The 22525-nt window shown below is 40.1% G+C and overlaps 2 protein-coding genes across 4 annotated transcripts in view; one reads left to right on the forward strand and one right to left on the reverse strand.

Moving 5' to 3' along the window:
* parp14rs3 (poly(ADP-ribose) polymerase family member 14-related sequence 3) overlaps positions 1 to 1285 on the reverse strand; it is a 35054-nt gene extending 33769 nt beyond the window's left edge. Inside the window, exon 1 of one of the 3 annotated variants that reach the window (XM_060929300.1) lies at positions 457 to 1285. In XM_060929300.1, the coding sequence (XP_060785283.1) occupies positions 457 to 628 (172 nt within the window). In that variant the 5' untranslated portion in view covers positions 629 to 1285. The remainder of the gene's footprint in view (positions 1 to 456) is intronic. The other 2 variants (XM_060929298.1, XM_060929299.1) reach the window with 2 other exon arrangements.
* On the forward strand, positions 749 to 21597 carry nmi (N-myc (and STAT) interactor). Its single transcript, XM_060929301.1, has 9 exons — positions 749 to 945; positions 5212 to 5286; positions 13284 to 13442; positions 14580 to 14696; positions 14910 to 15090; positions 17475 to 17581; positions 17677 to 17863; positions 20557 to 20660; positions 20925 to 21597. Exons 1-9 carry the CDS (start codon positions 913 to 915, stop codon positions 21126 to 21128), a joined length of 1167 nt encoding a protein of 388 aa, XP_060785284.1. The 5' UTR covers positions 749 to 912; the 3' UTR covers positions 21129 to 21597.
* Positions 21598 to 22525: the final 928 nt, after the last annotated feature.

Genomic DNA, 22525 nt, shown 5'->3' on the forward strand with positions numbered 1-22525 from the left:
CTATCACAGGCCTACAATAAACAACCAAGTTTATTTAGTCAAGCCTTTTGATATTGAAGATAATAAGTGTTAGATGTGATTTTTAGCTTGCGTACCCTGATTGTAAAACAACCCTTAACTACGGTACTTTTTGAGTTATGTTGGGAACAAACAAACAGAAGCGAAAACATAACTTCCTCCTTGGCAGTGGTAAAAAACAAGTGGCCTTGTACTTGTTTATTGGCACTAAAGTACAGCAGCTATCTGGTTTGTTTACCATAAACCGATGCAGGAAATGTTGCTTAAATGTTAGTTAAATGTTAGAAATACTGAGCAGCTCAGTTGTAATGTTTTTGGCTATGTAAATAAGCACATTCAGCTGTGTGTGTGTGTGTGTGTGTGTGTCTACTTAGAGTTCTTAATGATAATCTTGTCATTAAATGGAGTTGTTAGTGGTTATTAAGTGAGATTTGGTACCTGTTTCTAGCAGGTAGATGAGCAGAGCTTTCCTCTTGTCCTCGGGATGCTCTCGGATCTGCATGACTTCTCCGCCAGATTTCCTCTTGTTTTTGAAATGAAGCTCTAGTTTTGATCTCACCAGGTCTAAATCCCCCGGCAGACCCTCAAGAACCAACGTTTTCTCCTCCATTCCTATTAAAGATCCTGTCTAGCACTGAGCTGACAGCCGGGCCATTGCTGTGTGAAGTGATCAGTGAGGAGCCCGCACAGAGTGAAGGCTGGAAAACCCCCAGCATTTAACTCGGAGTGTTTCTTTCACTTTCGCTTCGTCGTCCTGAGGTTTAACTTCCTTGAAACACTCCACCCTTTCTCTCTCCCTCTTTCTCTCACACACACTCGTAACAGACAACGAAGTGAACATTATTTTTGAAATATTTCCTCTGTTCATGTCTTTTGGTTTTTAAACTTCTCATTATGTCGGGTCAGGAGGAGCAGGTGAACGGAGAGGTAAGCTCAGTTAAAAACAGCCAAAACAACAACCCTAATATTTGTTGTTATTTATAGTTTACTGGGGGTTTCTTTTGACAGGACGCAGTAATATAATCCATAAAGTGTGTATTGTTTCTAGGTGGCGAACATTTAAACCCTGTTGTTTGTTAGCATTTATGTTAGCATTGTATGTTAGCGTTGTTTCTTAGCATTTATGTTAGCGTTGTATGTTAGCATTTATGTTAGTGTTGTTTCTTAGCATTTATGTTAGCGTTGTATGTTAGCATTTATGTTAGCGTTGTTTCTTAGCATTTATGTTAGCGTTGTTTCTTAGCATTTATGTTAGCGTTGTTTGTTAGCATTTATGTTAGCGTTGTTTGTTAGCATTTATGTTAGTGTTGTAATAGTGGATAGGTTCACGCGCCGAACCGGAAGTTGAGTGTTTATGTGGACACTGTTTATGACAGGAGATATTATACTGTAGACATACCACTGAACTGTTTTAATAGTGTTTTAACTCTTTTTATTTATTGATTTATTTATTTACTTGCTTACACCTTCTTAAAACCTCAGCTTGGTCTAACCACATACCGAATGTGGTTTACTAATTCACTCCCTCGTTTTAATTTGTGGCCAAAGTTTAATAATTCTTTCCCTCTTTTTATTAATTTGATCTGAATAGCATAGCCTGCTCTTTATTAATGCATCACTCTCATTTAAGGCACTGAAAACGTCTGCATCTGCTGGACAGTATTAACCCTGGATATGATTTAATTAAAGTGAGGGAATGAGTACAGTGTGGCTACAAATTATTAAAACATGGCCGCGATTTAGTAAATATATATATTCTGTCAAGCCAAAAAACCATGAAATTATTGCTCTTTGTCCATTTTCTCCTTTGTGAAGTGGACAGTGGTTATGACGGGGTAAGTATTTGAGAGATTTGGTGTTGCTTGGTGGTTTTGATGGCCGACGTTAAGCCATGTTTAAGTGTTTATTAGTCTATAATACATTTGTAATAGGAAACCCTTAATGCACAACTTGATGCTTTATAATTAGCTTATTAGCTTTGTTTGATGGTTATGTCACTATATACAGTGGGGCAAAAAAGTATTTAGTCAGCCACCAATTGTGCAAGTTCTCCCACTTAAAAAGATGAGAGAGGCCTGTCATTTTCATCATAGGTACACTTCAACTATGAGAGACAGAATGGGGGAAAGAATCCAGGAAATCACATTGTAGGATTTTTAATGAATTAATTGGTAAATTCCTCGGTAAAATAAGTATTTGGTCATCTACAAACAAGCAAGATTTCTGGCTCTCACAGACCTGTAACAACTTCTTTAAGAGGCTCCTCTGTCCTCCACTCGTTACCTGTATTAATGGCACCTGTTTGAACTCGTTATCAGTATAAAAGACACCTGTCCACAACCTCAAACAGTCACACTCCAAACTCCACTATGGCCAAGACCAAAGAGCTGTCAAAGGACACCAGAAACAAAATTGTAGACCTGCACCAGGCTGGGAAGACTGAATCTGCAATAGGTAAGCAGCTTGGTGTGAAGAAATCAACTGTGGGAGCAATTATTAGAAAATGGAAGACATACAAGACCACTGATAATCTCCCTCGATCTGGGGCTCCACGCAAGATCTCACCCCGTGGGGTCAAAATGATCACAAGAACAGTGAGCAAAAATCCCAGAACCACACAGGGGGACCTAGTGAATGACCTGCAGAGAGCTGGGACCAAAGTAACAAAGGCTACCATCAGTAACACACTACGCCGCCAGGGACTCAAATGAGAGGTCTGCGTGGGACAGAATTTTCAGTCCTGCTCCCGCCTGCTCCCGCATTGTGCAGTCCCGCTCCCACAAAGAATTATGATTTTCAGTCCCGCGCCTGCCATATTTTGTCCCGCTCCCGCCCGCAAATCCCACATGATGCAGACGTTCGCGTTATTTCTCACAAAAGTTCTTGTCATTGGCTTGGGGAATTAAACATGCTGAGCTTAGCTGAGCTCTCCACTGACCGATCCTTCATTTATTGTAAGTTTATTGTTTAGACTCTGACATTCTGCTGACACATTCCAAGTTGAGCGCTGCATGCGCTCATGATTGACAGCTCTCGCTTTGATTGACAGCTCTCGCTTTGCGCACTCGCACCCCCACTTCCGAGTCTGTGGCATTATGATTCCAACCGCGATTTCATTCTCCTCTCATATGAAGTGCTGCGCAACCACAACCAGCTCCTCAGATTATACACTGTCTATTTCTAGCTTTAAATTGAACAATCTGTGCGATACACAGTCCTTTTTAATACTAGTTAATACTTTTTAATGCTTTTTAAAATACTTTTTAATACTTAGGACTAATACTCTTGACTTTTTAATGGTAAATGCACCTCTTTTTAAAGCAGCACTTACTTCTGAAGCACTGTGAGCTTCATTAGAGGAGCTCTGCTCTTCTGCCATGATCGGAGATCTCAAACACGGAAGAGCAGAAAGGAATCGGAAATGTACGCGAGATTAGACCACATCCGCAAATTTAGGCATCTTAAAATGTTTTTATTAATGCCAAATAAAATATCCAGCACAAATTATATACGATAGACATAAATTAATAATTTATAAATTTTATTTTAAACACGTTTTTAGTTAGCGGGACTGCAGCTTATCACCTCTCCCGCCCGTGCCCGCATTGTGCACTCCCCCCCCCCCCCCCCCCCCCCGCGCCCGCAATTAGCTTTCAAAATTTGTCCCGCGCCGCAGTGCTTTGCGTCGGGTCCCGCGGGAGTGCAGGGCTCTAACTCAAATCCTGCAGTGCCAGACGTGTCCCCCTGCTTAAGCCCGTCTGTCCAGGCCCGTCTGACGTTTGCGAGAGAGCATTTGGATGATCCAGAAGAGGATTGGGAGAATGTCATATGGTCAGATGAAACCAAAATAGAACTTTTTGGTGAAAACTCAACCTGTCGTGTTTGGAGGAGAAAGAATGCTGAGTTGCATCCAAAGAACACCATACCTACTGTGAAGCATGGGGGTGGAAACATCATGCTTTGGGGCTGTTTTTCTGCAAAGGGACCAGGACAACTGATCTGTGTAAAGGAAAGAATGAATGGGGCCATGTATCATGAGATTTTTAGTGAAAACCTCCTTCCATCAGCAAGGGCATTGAAGATGAAATGTGGCTGGGTCTTTCAGCATGACAATGATACCAAACACACCACCCGGGCAACGAAGGAGTGGCTTCGTAAGAAGCATTTCAAGGTCCTGGAGTGGCCTAGCCAGTCTCCAGATCTCAACCCCATAGAAAATCTTTGGAGGGAGTTGAAAGTCCGCGTTGCCCAGCGACAGCCCCAAAACATCACTGCTGTAGAGGAGATCTGCATGGAGGAATGGGCCAAAATACCAGCAACAGTGTGTGAAAACCTTGTGAAGACTTACAGAAAATGTTTGACCTCTGTCATTGCCAACAAAGGGTATATAACAAAGTATTGAGATGAGCTTTTGTTATTGACCAAATACTTATTTTCCACCATAATTTGCAAATAAATTCTTTAAAAATCAGACAATGTGATTTTCTGGATTTTTTTTTCTCATTTTGTCTCTCATAGTTGAGGTATACCTATGATGAAAATTACAGGCCTCTCTCATCTTTTTAAGTGGGAGAACTTGCACAATAGGTGACTGACTAAATACTTTTTTGCCCCACTGTAGCAGATAGGTCATTGTTTTTACACATTAAGTGTTTAATAGTTTTCCCCTGCTAAAAAACCATCAGCTTGGTCTGACCAGATACCAAACCACAGGCCAAGCTGGTCAAAGTGATCAGAAGATGGCGGAAAGGAAAATTTTGGATATTTCTTGTTGACAAGTGGCTTTGTTTTAAAAAACAAAACAAAACAAACAGTAAGGCAGTTCGAAAATCTGGTCGATCCAGTAACTAGGAAGCTGGAAAATAGCTTACCAGCTGGCAAATATGGTCTGCCATTTTGTTTTGGCAGCTGCTTAGACCATGCTGGAATTTTTTTGGTAGAGATGTTATCTTTAAAATAAGTTTTTGTAGAGCCAAAACCATGAACTTCATTGTTCTTTTTCCATTTTCTCCTTTGGAAAGTGGATAGTGGTTATTACAAGGTAAGTGTGTGAGAGATTTAGTGTCATTTGGTTGTTTTGGTGGTCTGTGATAAGCCATGTTAAGTTTGTCTGAATGCATTAAAAAAACTTTTCCTTTATTTATTATTTCTTTATCTATTAACCATTTCTTAACATTTCTGTCTCTCTACTAGCTTTCCAAGCAGATTGTTCAAAAGACATCAGAAGATGAGCTGAGGAATGCCAGGGAGGAGCTGGAGAAATGGAAAGTGCGTTTACATCTACATCATGTTTTTTTATTTAGCTTTTCAATCAAATTGGACCACCGTTTGTTTGTATATGCAAAGTTTGAATCTTGTATCAATGAGATTGGTGTGAATTCTGCTAGAACATTTTGTTTGAATGTCAATTATTTATAGTTTAATCAAGTAAGTACCATGAAATGCTATAAAATTAACATTACATTCAAATAAAGATATAAAATTAATGAGATTTTCAGGACAGAATCTGTTGTAAATCAAACCGTTATCAACATTTTAAGAAATTCCTCTTTAATAAGTGTCTAAATAAGGATAGGAAGGCAAGGCACATAAATTTACATAAATATCAGTGGCAAACTGTTGCTGTTAGAGCTGGGACTTGAGCGCAGCCAAAACTTAGCCAGACACACCAAAAAAGCAACAGGGCAAAGGATTTTGTAAGGGATTCGTGGCAGGCTGCCAGGTCGCGCCATTGTGTGTAGTTGTCAATGTTGATTTTAAAAGTAACTAACTAAATTACATAGGGAAATGAATGCTTAAGTATGAGTGAAAAATACTGTAGCGAGCGTGCAGCGTGGAAGAAGCATCTGGATACAGAAATCTTAGTTTCTCGGTCATTAGCCTGTGCTACTTGCTCTCGATAGCACTGGCTTGATCACTTTATTAGCATTCGCTAACGCTACTGATAAACACTACACTGGCTGGACGGTTACTTCACTGCTGCGCTGACGGTGCCGACTTGCGGTTAAGCTCGCGTCGGCCTTCGAGAAGGCCGAGGGCGATACATTTTTGGTCCGTCCTACTATAAATCAAAATCTGACTGGTTAATTCATCTGTCACTTCCTACATAAACATAGACTGCCATGGCCTTCTGTCCCGGCAATGAAGTCCTAACCAGTGAGTGCGCCGGCTCTAAACTCTTCTCAGCCTAGAGACAACAAACAAAAAAATCTCACTGGATAACTTGATTTTAATGTTTTCAGGACAGTAACCCTTTCATTTCTGAAGTCAATGTGATAGAAAATGAGGCCAAATTAGAAGAGAATAATTATAACGAAATTATGAAAGATGAAAGAAATTAAAGAATGAAAGAAATTAAATATAATATTTGAAAGGCTGATATGTTTGGGCCTTCCCTGAAGGCCCTGATGGTTCCCCTCTGATGAAAACAGGCCAGCTAGAAACTGATTTTTGTTTCTGAGCAAAGAGAAAACTGATTTGGGGTGTGTCACCATAAAATGAGTCCAGTGTAGCAAAAGTTCTTTCTGTGGGGATGAGAATTTTCCGCCGATCGGCGGATTTCCGACTTTTTCAGACCAAAATGATCGTTTTTGAGATCGATGTAAATCCATTGAGAAATTTTCGGGGGGGGTGTATGGTTAACGATCTGTGGTCACCTTATAACGTCTTGATTCTTGGTGGGCTCCGGGTTAACACACTCGAGTCTTTCGACATGTCGTAATTAACATTCACTTTTGCGACAATGTTTGACTTATTTGCGGTAGAATTTTCGGGAAATCCCATCGTGTGCAGTGTATAAACACAAGTACGCATGCTCTCCACGCGTGGCTTGCAATCGCCGTTCACCGACCGTACACACTTTTTGACGATACGCATTGGTAACATCGGAAAGACCCATGTATTCAGGCAGGATATTTCAGCATATCGACAATGGCAAAAGTCCTAGATAAGAAAGAAGAGGATCGAGCGAGGGAGATTGATAAAGGTGCAGGAATAAAGAACTGTTTTCGATGGGCTTGGTTAGAAAGAACACTGAATGTCGAGATCGACAAGCAGACTGTCGCAACGAAGCTCGGTGATCACATATGGAAAATAGACGTCCCAGGAAAAGTACTTTGCTCATTGTGTTCTGACATGATAAACTATGCTAGTAGAGGGGCAAGGACTATCGAACTTCACATATACACCAAAAAACACAAAGGTAGGTCGAAAATTATTTTGCCTGTTCAATGATTCATTATATTCATAATGTATATCGCACGAATCAATGCCATGGTGTGTGTGTGTATATATATATCAGGGCTTTACATTAGCACCTGCCAAATGCGGGTAAAATTCGGCTTTGGCAGGTAATGACTTTAGTCCCACTCGCCACTTTGGCGGGTGGTTTATTCTGTGGTATGACAATATATTTTAATTGTAGTTTTCTCTGAAGGCATCTGATATAATAAACACATTGCAATGTAATATAATGTGCCTACAACTCCCATGAGCACCTGCATAAACATTCTGACAACATGTTAGAATTGTTTAGAACGTTCATTAACATCTCAGATAAAAACAATGATACGGTAACCTGCGGTTAATGAACGAAGCGACAGAGTTGCTGACGACTGGCAAGCACACGATGTGGCGGCATATAGCTGGAGTTTCAAACCCTGCTGCTCAGGAAAAAGGGGCAGAGATGATCAGGGCCGGAGCAGCATTTTAAAATCACCGAGGTCCGTGATGCACAAAGTGCGCGCCGAAAAAATGTTCGACATATTTAAATGAGAGGGGTGAATTACACATCACACAAGGGATCTATTCCTGAAATTACTTTTAATAGTGTTTGAACTGAATATCATCAGTTTTGAAAAAAAAAAAATCATGTATTTGGCAAGAGTAAGAATAATTTAAGCGTGTTTAATGGTTTGATCTGGCTCAAGCAATGAGGACAAAAGATACCCTAACCATGTAGCCTATGGAACTAAGATACATTAACAATTTGGCATCCGTTACACCGTCACAAAAAACATTCTGGGAAAAAAAATCGGTATACACCACCATGTTTTAGGCAAAGTTATCCAAGGCAAACATAAGTTTAAACTTTCCACTCTATTGCTTTGGCTTATCAAATGATTTATTTTTAAAATCTCAAACAAGGCAGGCTACAACTGCGCTGCTTCGAAAATGTAAATTTAACAGCTTCAGGAAAGTGCACTGATGGTTACCATGGAAACCCCATGTCTCCTGCACTGCGTTCCTCCCCCGAGTCACGCTCTCATTCGTTTTTGTGTTCTTGGTCTCAGAGCCATGTGCACGAAACAGACACAGAACACAGAATCAACGTTTAACATAATTAACAATGCACTTTTTACGGAGATGTTTTAATGTTCTTTATTTTTTTATCCATTGAATATTTAGCATGCAAATGTATTTTCAGCTCTTAAAAATGACCAAGGTCTGGACCGCGGGGGCCTCAGAGCTGGCTGCGGCCATGGAGATGAACAAGACACTAATAGGAAGATAAGACAGTTCAATGACAAATGGAAGTTCGGGTGAGATTGGCTAGTTCATAGCAAAACCAAAAATGCCATGTACTGCGAAGACTGTAGAAAGTCTGGCAAAGACAGGCACCAGTAATTTTAAACTCGAAACTATAAAAGGACCACGAAAAGTCAAATGCACACATCGGTACTATAACATCAAAACTGGCGAAGACGGCTGGTTCACTTCAGGACAGCATTGCTTTCAAGTCCCTGGCTGTCATGAAGTCGGCTGAGCTGGAAAGGATGGAGCTGCTGTTTAGAAACGTTCACGCGATTGTAAAGAAGTTGATCTCGCCCCAGCTATCAACTTATGGCCTGCTGGAAGCCTCAGGTCACGAAGACCATTTTTCATGGACCATTCAGACTCATCTGATGTTTAAATTAGATTAGATAAAACTTTATTGATCCCTTTGGGCGGGTTCCCTCAGGAAATTAAGAAAATGCAAGCAAGGGGGCAGTTGTTGTTTTGGAGAACGTGGGCATCGATCCCAGTACCTCTTACATGCTAAGCAAGCACACTACCACTTGAGCTAATTCCCCTGAATGTAATGAGGACATTTAATGTCTCTCTCTACACATGTTCACACACACATCCTATTAATAGATAATACACAAAACGTATAATAATACTTGATAATACACATAATGCTTGCATATCAAAACATCAAATGTTTTTCAGTGAAAAATGTTTTGAATTGGACTTTTAGTATTAGAATCAGTTCAGTTGTACTGAATGTTATTTTTCATATTATACGATATTTCATATTGTAAGGGGCTTGAATTTGAGTTCAATAAACAGAATACTCTGTTTATATTTTTGTCTGAATTGGTTGCATATTTTCATATAGGGAGCGACCTTAACAGCACTGAATACTTGAGTGCTCCTGTAGAGATACATTATACGCTGCCATTCATAATTAAATCTAGATCTTCCAAACTTTAACGTATCATGGTGAAGAAAAAAACTGCGATTTCCTGGCAACAAAATTGTGGCTAGTGAAAAGGCTGAATGGCGAGTGACTTGGGAAAACCACTAGCCACAGTGGCCGGTGAGCAAAAAAGTTAATGTAAAGCCCTGATATATATATTTCAAATACATGTCATATATAAGTGTGTATCTTTTATAAATGAGGTTAGCTTATCTAATGTAGCATGTTGGGGAGAATCATAGTATCATATCTATATTTCTGATAAAATTTTAGGTATGATACCATGTATAACTCTCCTACTTATTGCTCATTTCATGGGGGGGATTGCTGGCATGCCGCGCGGGAGCATCTGCCCAAATTTTTTCGGCCGAGATGAACTTATAGTTTTTGATTTTAAAAAAAGTTCCAATATATAATGCCAATTGTACATGCCTGTTCTTTAATTCAAAATCACCATCTTGATCTTCAAATTGACCATATGGTATCTGTATTACATTACACAACATCCTGTCCAGATAAAACCTTGTTAGTGCACACAACAGTCGAAAGGGAAGTGATAAGTGATGTTGAATGTTGCCTGCTTAATATGTAAGACCTCCTGCTACCATGATAACATCAGAAGAAAGCTTAAGAGAATTACATGATAGAACGTTTTTCTGGTTTGCACTTCATTTTAAAGGATTAGAATATTCAAAGACATGAATAGCAAAAATGCAGAAATATAATACTGTAGAGCTCGTTTATATTAAAAGGTGCATTGATTTTTTTGAAATCATCAAATGTGAATTGATTAAAAACAAGTCTCTTGTACCATATTAATCATTTTCACCTGGTAGTCCACCAAGAAGGGGAATTTATTTCCAAATAAATTGCAACTTTTTGCTGATAAAATGAATGGTTTTGGGGTAAAAAAAAAAAAAAATATCCAAAAATCATTAGCTCCCGCCCCCTGGGCCCCCACCGGGGCTCTGCCCCGGGCCCTGCTGGGTGCCTGCGGCCCCCAAACCCCCGGCTTTTTTCAGACTTTTTTAATATTTTTCGTTTTCATCCCTGTTTCTGAGATTTTAAACAAGATTACATTAGAAAATGACCCACATATCTTTTTTTCTTTCTATTTTTGCTGTAAATACATTCCTTAACCTATAATATATCTATCATCAAAACCTATAAATATGACTTTGCAGGACAAATAGATGTGTGCTCTGCATTAATTTCCATTTATACATCACAAAATTTATAGCTAATTTTCTCCTAACTTGATTTTCTGTTAAGATGATGATACATTTTCGCTAATTTCTCTGGATTGGCTGCACCAAATGAATCACCCTTTATTTTAAAGATAATTAATTATAGAGCTAGAATATCCAATAAAACAACTCTTCTTATTTTCCCCCTTTTTTTTTTGACCAACTGGACTGATTTTGTCATGATACACACCATTTTGAGAAAAAACACGTTTAAAAATAAATGTGGTGTCATCTGTTTTCACACTAAGTGTGGCTTATAAGGTTTGGAAAAAAAATCATAAATTATAATTATAATAAATTTAAATACACTACCGTTCAAAAGTTTGGGGTCACCCAGACAATTTTGTGTTTTCCATGAAAAGTCACACTTTTATTTACCACCGTAAGTTGTAAAATGAATAGAAAATAGAGTCAAGACATTTTTCTGGCCATTTTGAGCATTTAATCGACCCCACAAATGTGATGCTCCAGAAACTCAATCTGCTCAAAGGAAGGTCAGTTTTATAGCTTCTCTAAAGAGCTCAACTGTTTTCAGCTGTGCTAACATGATTGTACAAGGGTTTTCTAATCATCCATTAGCCTTCTGAGGCAATGAGCAAACACATTGTACCATTAGAACACTGGAGTGAGAGTTGCTGGAAATGGGCCTCTATACACCTATGGAGATATTGCACCAAAAACCAGACATTTGCAGCTAGAATAGTCATTTACCACATTAGCAATGTATAGAGTGGATTTCTGATTAGTTTAAAGTGATCTTCATTGAAAAGAACAGTGCTTTTCTTTCAAAAATAAGGACATTTCAAAGTGACCCCAAACTTTTGAACGGTAGTGTATATAATTAGGAAGAAAGTTTTTCAGGAGGCGGCACGGTGGTGTAGTGGTTAGCACTGTCGCCTCACAGCAAGAAGAAGTCCAGGTTCGAGCCCCGTGGCCGGCGAGGGCCTTTCTGTGCAGAGTTTGCATGTTCTCCCCGTGTCCGCGTGGGTTTCCGCCGGGTGCTCCGGTTTCCCCCACAGTCCAAAGACATGCAGGTTAGGTTAACTGGTGACTCTAAATTGACCGTGGGTGTGAATGTGAGTGTGAATGGTTGCCTGTGTCTATGTGTCAGCCCTGTGATGACCTGGCGACTTGTCCAGGGTGTAACCCGCCTTTCGCCCGTAGTCAGCTGGGATAGGCTCCAGCTTGCCTGCGGCCCTGTAGAACAGGATAAAGCGGCTAAAGATAATGAGATGAGAGTTTTTCAGGGTTATGTAATGTGACAGGAATGTGCCAAGTGGGCGGAGCTAATGCCCAGGTCAGACGGCAGAAAGACGCATGCTGCGATCGGTCGGGTGGCAAGTGGACACAGGTGTTTTGCACTAAATCCTTCGTCGTTGTCACACATTGTAACAGTAGAAATTGTGAAATGTGCCTTGCTGTGTTATGTAGACAGGCGGCATCATCAGCTCATACTTGTGTTTTCTGTTCGTTGAGCCGTGCACCTTGTTGGAAATGGGTGTCTGTTAATGAGCTCCTTTTCTTTTCGCTCCTTAACTCAAGAGTAACGTTTAGGGAATGTGTGACCTCTATTTTCTTCATGTATGATAAGATAGAAATGTTCAACCGGGCATGGTAAGGTTGAAATGTACACAGCAAATTTTATAGTGTTAAATCAACTCTGAGAGAGTCCATTTTAACACTATGCTGGTGTTTTATTTTGTCCCAATCTCTGCAGTGTTAATTTAACACTTCCTAAAGTTAAATAAACTTTTTACAGTGCCATTTCAACTCAATATTTTAACACTTTTTTGCTTAACACTGGGAAATTAACTTGGATAATTTTGCTGTAGTAAATTAATAAACTATGAGTATTGTGGAAGTCCCAGAGTTTGTGTGAATGTGCATTTTTGCCTTCCTCTCTTCTTCTCCACACACTCCAAACTGTTTCAACCCGCGATTGGTCGCTCAAGCGTTGCATGACCGCCTGCCTCTACACGCGTCAACCTTCTATTTATACCGATTGGAAGCGAATCGCAGCTGAAATGCGAACAGATCGTGATCTACTTGCGTCAGCCTGCTTCTGCTAAAGACCCTCTGCAACACTCTGCCATTATCTGCATCGTCGTGCGTCGATGCAAGACCAGTCTTGCATCTACCTGCGATTTTGATATCGCAGATAGACACAAGTAGTTGAAAACTAGTCGCAGCCTGCTGTCTGACCTGGGCATAAAGCAGTGGTTGCAGATGGACAAAAGCAGTGAAATAAGCTTTTTTTATTACTACGGTTGAAGAGTAGATGTGTTATATATGCAAATTATTACCTTAAAAATTATTAATGTGACCAAGTAATTTCAACCTGTCGTGCTTTAAAACAAGTTTGCTTGTGCTTCAGTTAACACATCAGATAAATAGTAGCAATGTGGAACAAACTGAGTGACGTAAAATATTATAATGACAATACACAAGAGGGAAATAATTATTTTTTAAATTAATTAGTGACCATTTTTATTAGATAATTTTATAGAAGTTGTTGTTATTATTATTATTATTATTATTATTATTATTCACTCTAATAGAAATTAGTGGAGGATGCAGATACAGAAAAATCCCGGTTGTTTCTGGAGAAAGTGGATACAGAAGAGGCAAAGAGGAAAGCACAGCAGGAGACCACAGATTTGATGAACGCTGAAGAGCAACTTACAGCCAGCTTCAGCAAAACAGTGAATGATATACAGGTACGGTATGCTGGATACAATGAAACTGCATGATGTTTTATTTAATGCCATTTTAGTTAATGGTTAAAATTTTGGTTTATGCATGTTGTTACTAAATACAGTTTAATTTAGTCATTTAGATATTTTTGTTCATTTGCTGCTTGTTGTTTTATTTAATTGACATTACAAGCATTTTAATGGTTATTTATTACAAAAAAATTGACACAAACCTCTATTATTATTATTATTATTATAATATCTTAGTGTTATACATGGGCAGCATGGTGGTGTAGTGGTTAGCACTGTCGTCTCACAGCAAGAAGGTTCTGGGTTCGAACCCAGTGGCTGGCGAGGGCCTTTCTGTGTGGAGTTTGCATGTTCTCCCCGTGTCTGCGTGGGTTTCCTCCGGGTGCTCCGGTTTCCCCCACAGTCCAAAGACATGCAGATTAGGATAATTGGTGGCTCTAAATTGACTGTAGGTGTGAGTGTGAATGGTTGTTTGTCTCTGTGTCAGTCCTGCGATGACCTGGCGACTTGTCCAGGGTGTACCCCGCCTCTCGCCCATAGTCAGCTGGGATAGGCTCCAGCTTGCCTGTGACCCTGTACAGGATAAGTGGCTACAGATACTGGATGGATGTCTCATCTCATCTCATTATCTCTAGCCGCTTTATCTTGTCCTACAGGGTCGCAGGCAAGCTGGAGCCTATCCCAGCTGACTACGGGCGAAAGGCGGGGTACACCCTGGACAAGTCGCCAGGGCATCACAGGGCTGACACATAGACACAGACAACCATTCACATTCACACCTACGGTCAGTTTAGAGTCACCAGTTAACCTAACCGCATGTCTTTGGACTGTGGGGGAAACCGGAGCACCCGGAGGAAACCCACGCAGACACGGGGAGAACATGCAAACTCCACGTAGAAAGGCCCCCACCGGCCACTGGGCTCGAACCCAGAACCTTCTTGCTGTGAGGCGACCGTGCTAACCACTTACACCACCATGTACAGTAAATACCACAATCATGTTAAAATTTGATCTTTACTAATTTCAATCAAATACAAATTTGGGCTGCATAACTAAAGTCATATTTATATTCCTAAACTATAAGTCTATTGCTATTGCCTCACTTACTTGAGACAATTGTTTCTCTTTTAGATGGATATAAATGACATGATAAAGGCTAACCAGGATCTGCAGAAAAAACTCCAGCAGAAAATGGCGCAGCTCAAAGCTAAGAAGGCTGAAACGGACAATTTGCAACAGAGATTTAAGGTAATGACCGGTTATGGATGTGTGCTGTGGCTTTGAGTTGGTGTAATGTAATAAACTACAACAGCACAAGAGGGCAGTACAGAACTTTCTGGTTTAAATATTGTTCTGTAATTATGGCCAAACAAAAGTTGCCCCTTCATAAAAGTTATAGAAAATAATGCAAACATGTTACATCCATTAATCACCAAACTTGGTGTAAATGTACTTTCTCAGATCAAAGCTCAGATCCCTGAGAAAAGAATGAAATTTACTCGCATCGAACGAAATGAGGAAGATGAGAGTGATGAGCAAGAGCCTGCTGGTCAGGATATCAGGGCAGTGTTCACCGTCATCCAGAGACCTTTCTTTCTGTTGAAAGGTGGCGAAGCCCTCCTCACTTTTGAAGAAGAGAAAGGTAAAGTCCAAAACAGCATCTTCCTTATAGAACTGGAAGGGAACTCAGTAGAGTGTATACCTCCACCAAGCCACATGTTATCAACATCAAATTCAAATCACTTGAACTTCAGATAATACTAAAGCTGGACACCAAATTTCATCCAAATCTGTTCACTACATTTTGAGTTATGTTGGGAAAAGACAAAAAATATTGAATCCACATACATATCCAGATTTGCATCAAAATCTAATCAGCTGTTCATTGGCGAATGGATCACCTTTCCTCCAAATTTCATCACAATCCGTTCACTACTTTTTGGGTTACATTGGGAACAGGCAAAAACATAACCTAAAAATATAGAAAATATAGAACATATTAGAACAGGTTTTTAGACTCTTTAGACACTTTACTGCAATAGACAATATGTAAGCGATAATGTACAGCGAGATGGTCGTTATCATGAATTACAGGATAATTTTTCGATGGAATAAAAACATGTATTCTATTCCCTTCTAGCAGGTTTCATTCATTTGGTTTGATAGCATGCAATATTGTTAGCATATCGCTTATCCTACGTGTATTACGTCACTCTACCCAATGGAGAATGAGCATTCAGTATTGTTTACGATATTGCATGATTGTCAAGACAGCATAATGTCACATGTCGGGGACATAAAACCTCCGTGTTAGCGAGCAACTGTGACAATTTGTAAACAAACCTGGCCGCCAGGTTTGCTTTGTTAAATACGAAAGATTTTGAGAGAATTTTGAAAGAGGAAGATGCATTGAACACTCTAAACCAGACCTGGGCATTTTCCGGCCCGCGGGCCGCATCCGGCCCTTTGGTTCATTCTGACCGGCCCGCGTAAGGTTAATTAGAAATTACAAAATAAACGTATTTTCTAATTTTACCTCATGCATGGACTGAATGTGCATTGCTTTTATTTTGAAGTTGTGTTCAACAAAAACGCAATGCGCACGACATGAACATGACATGAAATCCCACGAAACCTAATCCCGCGATAACTACTTCCGTAATTTGTCCAGACCAACCACAAACTTGTACGTCATCCTTCAAACGGTCCAGCCAATCACATAGTGTGACGTCACCAGCAGGCGCCGGAGCCCGAGCCAATCTGTAGATCTGATACCTACACCGAATCGACTGATGATCATCTGTCAGCTGTGCTTCGCATCTCCACCTCAGACATTCAACCTGACTCTGATGCACTCGTTAAAGACCAACAGAGACTAGATTTCTCTCACTGAACAAATAAAAAACACCAAATGAGGTGATTAGACTACAAATGTGGGCATCATTATTATAATATGATGTATCTTGTTTGATATTTGGAGTAGAAAGACAATATTGTGATGTCTTTTATTGTGTTTTGGGGTGAATGTGACTGAAAAAAATGGTACAAACGTTCACATTTTGTTAACCATTGTTTTGGGAAATTTGATTGAATAAATGACATTTTTTGTAAGGCAACCTCGTTTTTTCCATACTCTTACCAGTCTTAGCAGCTTGTAAAAACAATGATATTTATTGCTTTATATAAATAAATACAATTAATATTATGCAGAATTTAGTTCAGCCTTATGGTCCGGCCATCCACAAAATTTTCTGTTTCTCATGTGGCCCCATGGAAAAAATAATTGCCCACCCCTGCTCTAAAGGAATGCGTATGTGTAATAATAATAATAATAATATTGGCTGACTTTTTTCGTGGTATATCAAATATATTCCATTCAGCTAGCACTCGTCTTCGACTCGTTCAATATCATGCTAGCTGAATGGAATATGTCTGATATACCATGAAAAAAAGCCAGTCAATAAACCATGATAGGGTGATGCAGGACCCTGATGCAACGCAAAAGGGTTTTGAATCATCTTGAAGTGGTTTATTTCGTGATAACGACTGGCTTGTTATACATTATCAAGCTTATTACATGACTACTTGCTCAAGAAACCAATAATTTGACACAAAATATTGATTTAAAAATTATTTTATTGATTTAAATATGATTTCCTTGTTTACGCTAATGATGTTGTCCATAGCAACGGTCTGTTATACAGAAATAAGACCACAGAATGCCGTAATTGACCAATCAGTATCGAGTATTCAACAAAGCCATGTAATAAGAATTAGGTAATTGCTATAGAACTTTACCACAGATTGAATATTATATGAAATTTTAATCCCCAGTTCACACACACCTTATAAAAGACTTCTGCTTGAAACATTCTACACATTGTGTTTTTACAACATCTACATATGAAAACAGTTATAATCACAGATAGTTACAAAAAGCTCCCCTCTTACAGGAACCAGAAAATGGATCATGTTAATCGCCATTGCACTGCATAACCTGACATTTTCCCTCATCCTGTCTTTCAGTTGCGGATCAGATCCTCAGGCTGCCGAAGTGCACTGTGGCCTGCGACAAAACCAGGAGTGAAGTAAAGCCAGGCGCCTTAACTCTTGAACCTTCTGCAAAATTTGAGGTACCTTGAGGTTGCATCTTTTCATCTTTCAGTTCAAAATAGTCCTTGTGAAAAAGAAACCAGGGTTGTTTCTGATCACTGTTTCTTCTCTACAGGTGCATATTAAGGTGTCCAAGAGGACCATTGAGTTCTCAAACGCTGCTGCTTGTCTGCCTGAGGAACGAATGAGAGACCGCTTGGAGCTCGGCTTCTCAAAACCAAGCCTTGGTGGAGGCGAGGTGGAGAGAATAGAATACGATGTGAAGACTGGAGCAGGCCGCATTACCTTCCTCAAAACTGGAGGTCTGTATGTGTTGCACATTTCTGTTCTATAGGGGTATACTGAGTGGTTTATAATCCCGCTATCCAGTGTCACCTAGAAGAGGATGGGTTCCCTTTTGAGTTTAGTTCTTCTCAAGGTGTCTTTCTCATCTTGAAATGAATGATTAATCCATGAATTACTTGACCATTACTCTGTGAATTGTATATTCATTATATTTCTGATTTTATAATTATATATACTACCGTTCAAAAGTTTGGGGTCACTTTGAAATGTCCTTATTTTTGAAAGAAAAGCACTGTTCTTTTCAATGAAGATCACTTTAAACTAATCAGAAATCCACTCTATACATTGCTAATGTGGTAAATGACTATTCTAGCTGCAAATGTCTGGTTTTTGGTGCAATATCTCCATAGGTGTATAGAGGCCCATTTCCAGCAACTCTCACTCCAGTGTTCTAATGGTACAATGTGTTTGCTCATTGCCTCAGAAGGCTAATGGATGATTAGAAAACCCTTGTACAATCATGTTAGCACAGCTGAAAACAGTTGAGCTCTATAGAGAAGCTATAAAACTGACCTTCCTTTGAGCAGATTGAGTTTCTGGAGCATCACATTTGTGGGGTCGATTAAATGCTCAAAATGGCCAGAAAAATGTCTTGACTATATTTTCTATTCATTTTACAACTTACGGTGGTAAATAAAAGTGTGACTTTTCATGGAAAACACAAAATTGTCTGGGTGACCCCAAACTTTTGAACGGTAGTGTACATTCTCATGAATTCTATTCCAAGAAATTATATTTCAGCTACATAGACTTCAGACTTTATTATTAGCAGATGGAATATTGGGTCTACCACTCCAAGAGCCTCAGCTGTTATTTATAATATTGGTTGTGATTTGTCAACACTAGATGGCAGTGTAGTGCAGTTAATCTAGTAGTACTGTATTAACATTGACATTGTACACGAAACATGGGATGTAACTAAATACAAACATTCAGATTGAACAGATGTGTTTTAAACCAATACAGATACAAATAGGAGGTGTACTCTTTATTACAGTATTTTGTTTTTAGAAAGGGTACGAGAAATCTTACCAGAAGTCTGGTTGAGATTAGGACACAACAAAATAGTTGCACGAGTTCCATTGTTTCATTCGGATGCAAGTGAGCAGTCAGATATGAAGCTTGCAGAACAAAGAAAGACCACGTGGTACAGATGCATTTATAACATCCTTAGTAACTGCCTGGTCAGGGTAATCCATTATCCGTAACCGCTTATCCTGTACAGGGTCGCAGGCAAGCTGGAGCCTATCCCAGCTGACTATGGCCGAGAGGTGGGGTACACCCTGGACAAGTCGCCAGGTTATCGCAGGGCTGACACATAGGTGGTGTTTACATTAGACCGTATCCGTATCGTTTTCGTCGCGGATGCACTGTCCGTGCACATTAAAACGCTGGGAAACGACTCCACAGGCGGAACAGTTTGAATCCGCCAGGGCCCACGTATTCAACCCAGTACGTATCTGATCTGGTGCTGTGTAAACATTGAGGAACGAGGATACGCAGTGCTGAGCACTAGCTGACGTCATCATTGGACAACGTCACTGTGACATCCACCTTCCTGATTCGCTGGCGTTGGTCATGCCACGTTGGTCATGTGACGCGATTGCTGAAAAACGGCGCGGACTTTCACTTCCTGCTATTTGTCCCGAATCACTGCTCGTGCGCTTCACTCACGCGCTCTGTGAGCTGCGCAGGGCCGGAGTGCGCACCCTCCAGAGGGCACTCGCTGTTCAGGGCGAAGTGATTTGGAGAGCAGGATGCCTGCGGAGCCAAGCGTATCCGTGTATTGGCGTTGCTGTGTGCACGCGAATCATTTTAAAAACGTTAATCTGATGATCCGCTGATACGGTCTAATGTAAACACCACCATAGAGACAAACAACCATTCACACTCACATTCACACCTACGGTCAATTTAGAGCTACCAATTAGCCTAACCTGCATGTCGTTGGACTGTGGGGGAAACCGGAGCACCCGGAGGAAACCCACGCAGACACAGGGAGAACATGCAAACTCCACACAGAAAGGCCCCCACCGGCCACTGGGCTCAAACCCAGAACCTTTTTGCTGTGAGGCGACAGTGCTAACCACTACACCACCATGCCACCTATTAGGCTACTAGTTTATTTATATTTTAAAGAAATAGATCCCAAGTAAATTCTTTAGAACGACCGAAAATAATAACTGTACTTAGCAGCATTAAAAAAACAGTCCTGTGCACATCTTTGAAGAACTTTCAAAGCCAGAATTCACGCACCATGCTGTCAGTGTTGGCATTTCTACCTCTGGGATTTTGTTCAGTGTTTTCCATTGTTTCTGTGGGCATAGTGGCAGGAGTAATATTTAATTTAAAAAAGTTTCAACCATGCCAACATTGGGTATAAATTCAAAGACTTTACACATATTTGGAGCACTAAACCAATACAGATAGCAGTGTTGAATTACACCCTTACGTTAGCCATACATATACAATATGCAGTCACAGCTCTTCCTAGGTTGGAGGTTAGTTAAGAGCAACTCTTGCAAGCTCATCTTCCAGCAAAAAATAAAAATTATAGTTCACTGCTGATCAGCATTTTGCTCTCTTCTTTCATAAAGATACAGAACTGCAGCGTCTTCAGTGATGTGCATCTTTTTTGTTCCATTTGTAGTTGCAGAGAATTTGACCCTTAGGGGAAATTTCTACGTAGATATCGGAGACGGGATGGAAGTCAGCGTGGCACCACTGTATGACTACCAGCTGAAGAAGTTCCAGGTGATTTGCTGATGTTGAGTAAAATGTGTTTTAGGGTTACATCTGCATACTTGCATACTGTATTTTGGCACTTTCTACCTTACCAACACACCTGACTCTGATTAAGAAGTTTTACATGAGGTTGAAATTGGTTTCTTGTGGCGTCTCCAGAAGCAGGATTCTATAACACTGCTTTAACAGGTGTACAGCCAGGCCAAGCTGTTTTCAATAACCACTCTCTGCGCTCTGTGTGTTATTTACTGGGTGATATCTGCTCCATTCTAGACGTTCTTGGGGGTGCCAAAGCGTACCGTACTGCTCAGAGGCATTCAGGATGTAAGTGATGAGGAAGATATGCAGGACCACCTGGAGATCCATTTCCAGAAGCCCAGCAACTATGGCGGAGAAGTGGAGAGCATTAAATATGTCCCGCATGGAAAGAAAGTGAGGGCTTTCTTCAATGAGGACTGCGCTGAAGTGGAAGCATAATTTAAGTTTAAGCAAATCATCTGCAGATACAGCACACAACGCTTAACTGCTGAGTGACAAGCAGACTCTTTCTTATAGCAATCTCATGCCAGATTGATCTTTTCCTATATATAACTCAGGTAAATGTGGTATCATCAGGTATATCTTTACTAAGGGCTGGCTTATGATTTGGTTTTCCTTCTCAAAAATGGTCAACGCAATTAGCTTGAACAAATAATAATAATGTACTGTAACTCCCTTTAATATTTTACTCAGAGATGGCTTATGCTATGTGAAACAGATGACTAATTATTGAATGTTAGCGAAATTGGGTTTTATGCACAAGGATTATCACAGAAAAAGCAGCGATTGCCTTATTTTTATTTCAATATTTCTGATTCACACTATTAATTGTGAGTATATTTTCTCTGCTCGATGTTAACCAAGCTTGATATCCTTTTAGGTCACAAATAAACCTTATTTTATTCAAGACGAGGCTGCAGCGTATCTATTAAAGCTGCTGTTGTATGTCTTTCTTCATGACGGAAGCAATCTCAGAAAGGTCAAGGTTCACTGTGATCTTGGCTGTGATTTAAATTCTCGGCTCGGATTTGTTCGCACTAGATGGCAGTACTCGGCTTTAACTGAAGACTTGAATTAAAAGGCGAAAGATGATAGCTGTATAACACTCCCAAATGGCTAGAAGAATCAGCATGTACATACGCATTCAGCATCAATAAGACCATCAGTCAGAGATAAATAATGTTGAAAAATACATACACGATAAACACGTACAACAATTCCTGTTCTAATTACTTGGAAAAAAAAAAGCAATTGAAAAGAGAAGTCATATACATACGTAGCAATAAACATTTAACCCATTCACAGTCATTTAAATAAGATTAACAGACTGTGGTTGTAAATAATTAATGCCTTTGCAGCGTCAAATTGAACCCCAGAAACAGCCTTTTGGCCATTTAGTGTCTCTGCTTTCAGGATCCTATCCTCTGAACAGTTCTGAAAAAGAGATTAGACAAGATTAGACCTCATCCATTGTTATGGTTTATGCTGGAAATGAGGTGGAAATGACTTATGGCTAAAATGCTATTTACCAGACAAAGCAGAAGACTGATGCAAGACATCTCATCTCATTATCTGTAGCCGCTTTATCCTTCTACAGGGTCGCAGGCAAGCTGGAGCCTATCCCAGCTGACTACGGGCAAAAGGCGGGGTACACCCTGGACAAGTCGCCAGGTCATCACAGGGCTGACACATAGACACAGACAACCATTCACACTCACATTCACACCTACGGTCAATTTAGAGTCACCAGTTAACCTAACCTGCATGTCTTTGGACTGTGGGGGAAACCGGAGCACCCGGAGGAAACCCACACGGACACCGGGAGAACATGCAAA

Source organism: Neoarius graeffei, chromosome 9, assembly GCF_027579695.1.
Source record: "Neoarius graeffei isolate fNeoGra1 chromosome 9, fNeoGra1.pri, whole genome shotgun sequence".
In the NCBI taxonomy this organism is placed as follows: Eukaryota; Metazoa; Chordata; class Actinopteri; order Siluriformes; family Ariidae; genus Neoarius; species Neoarius graeffei.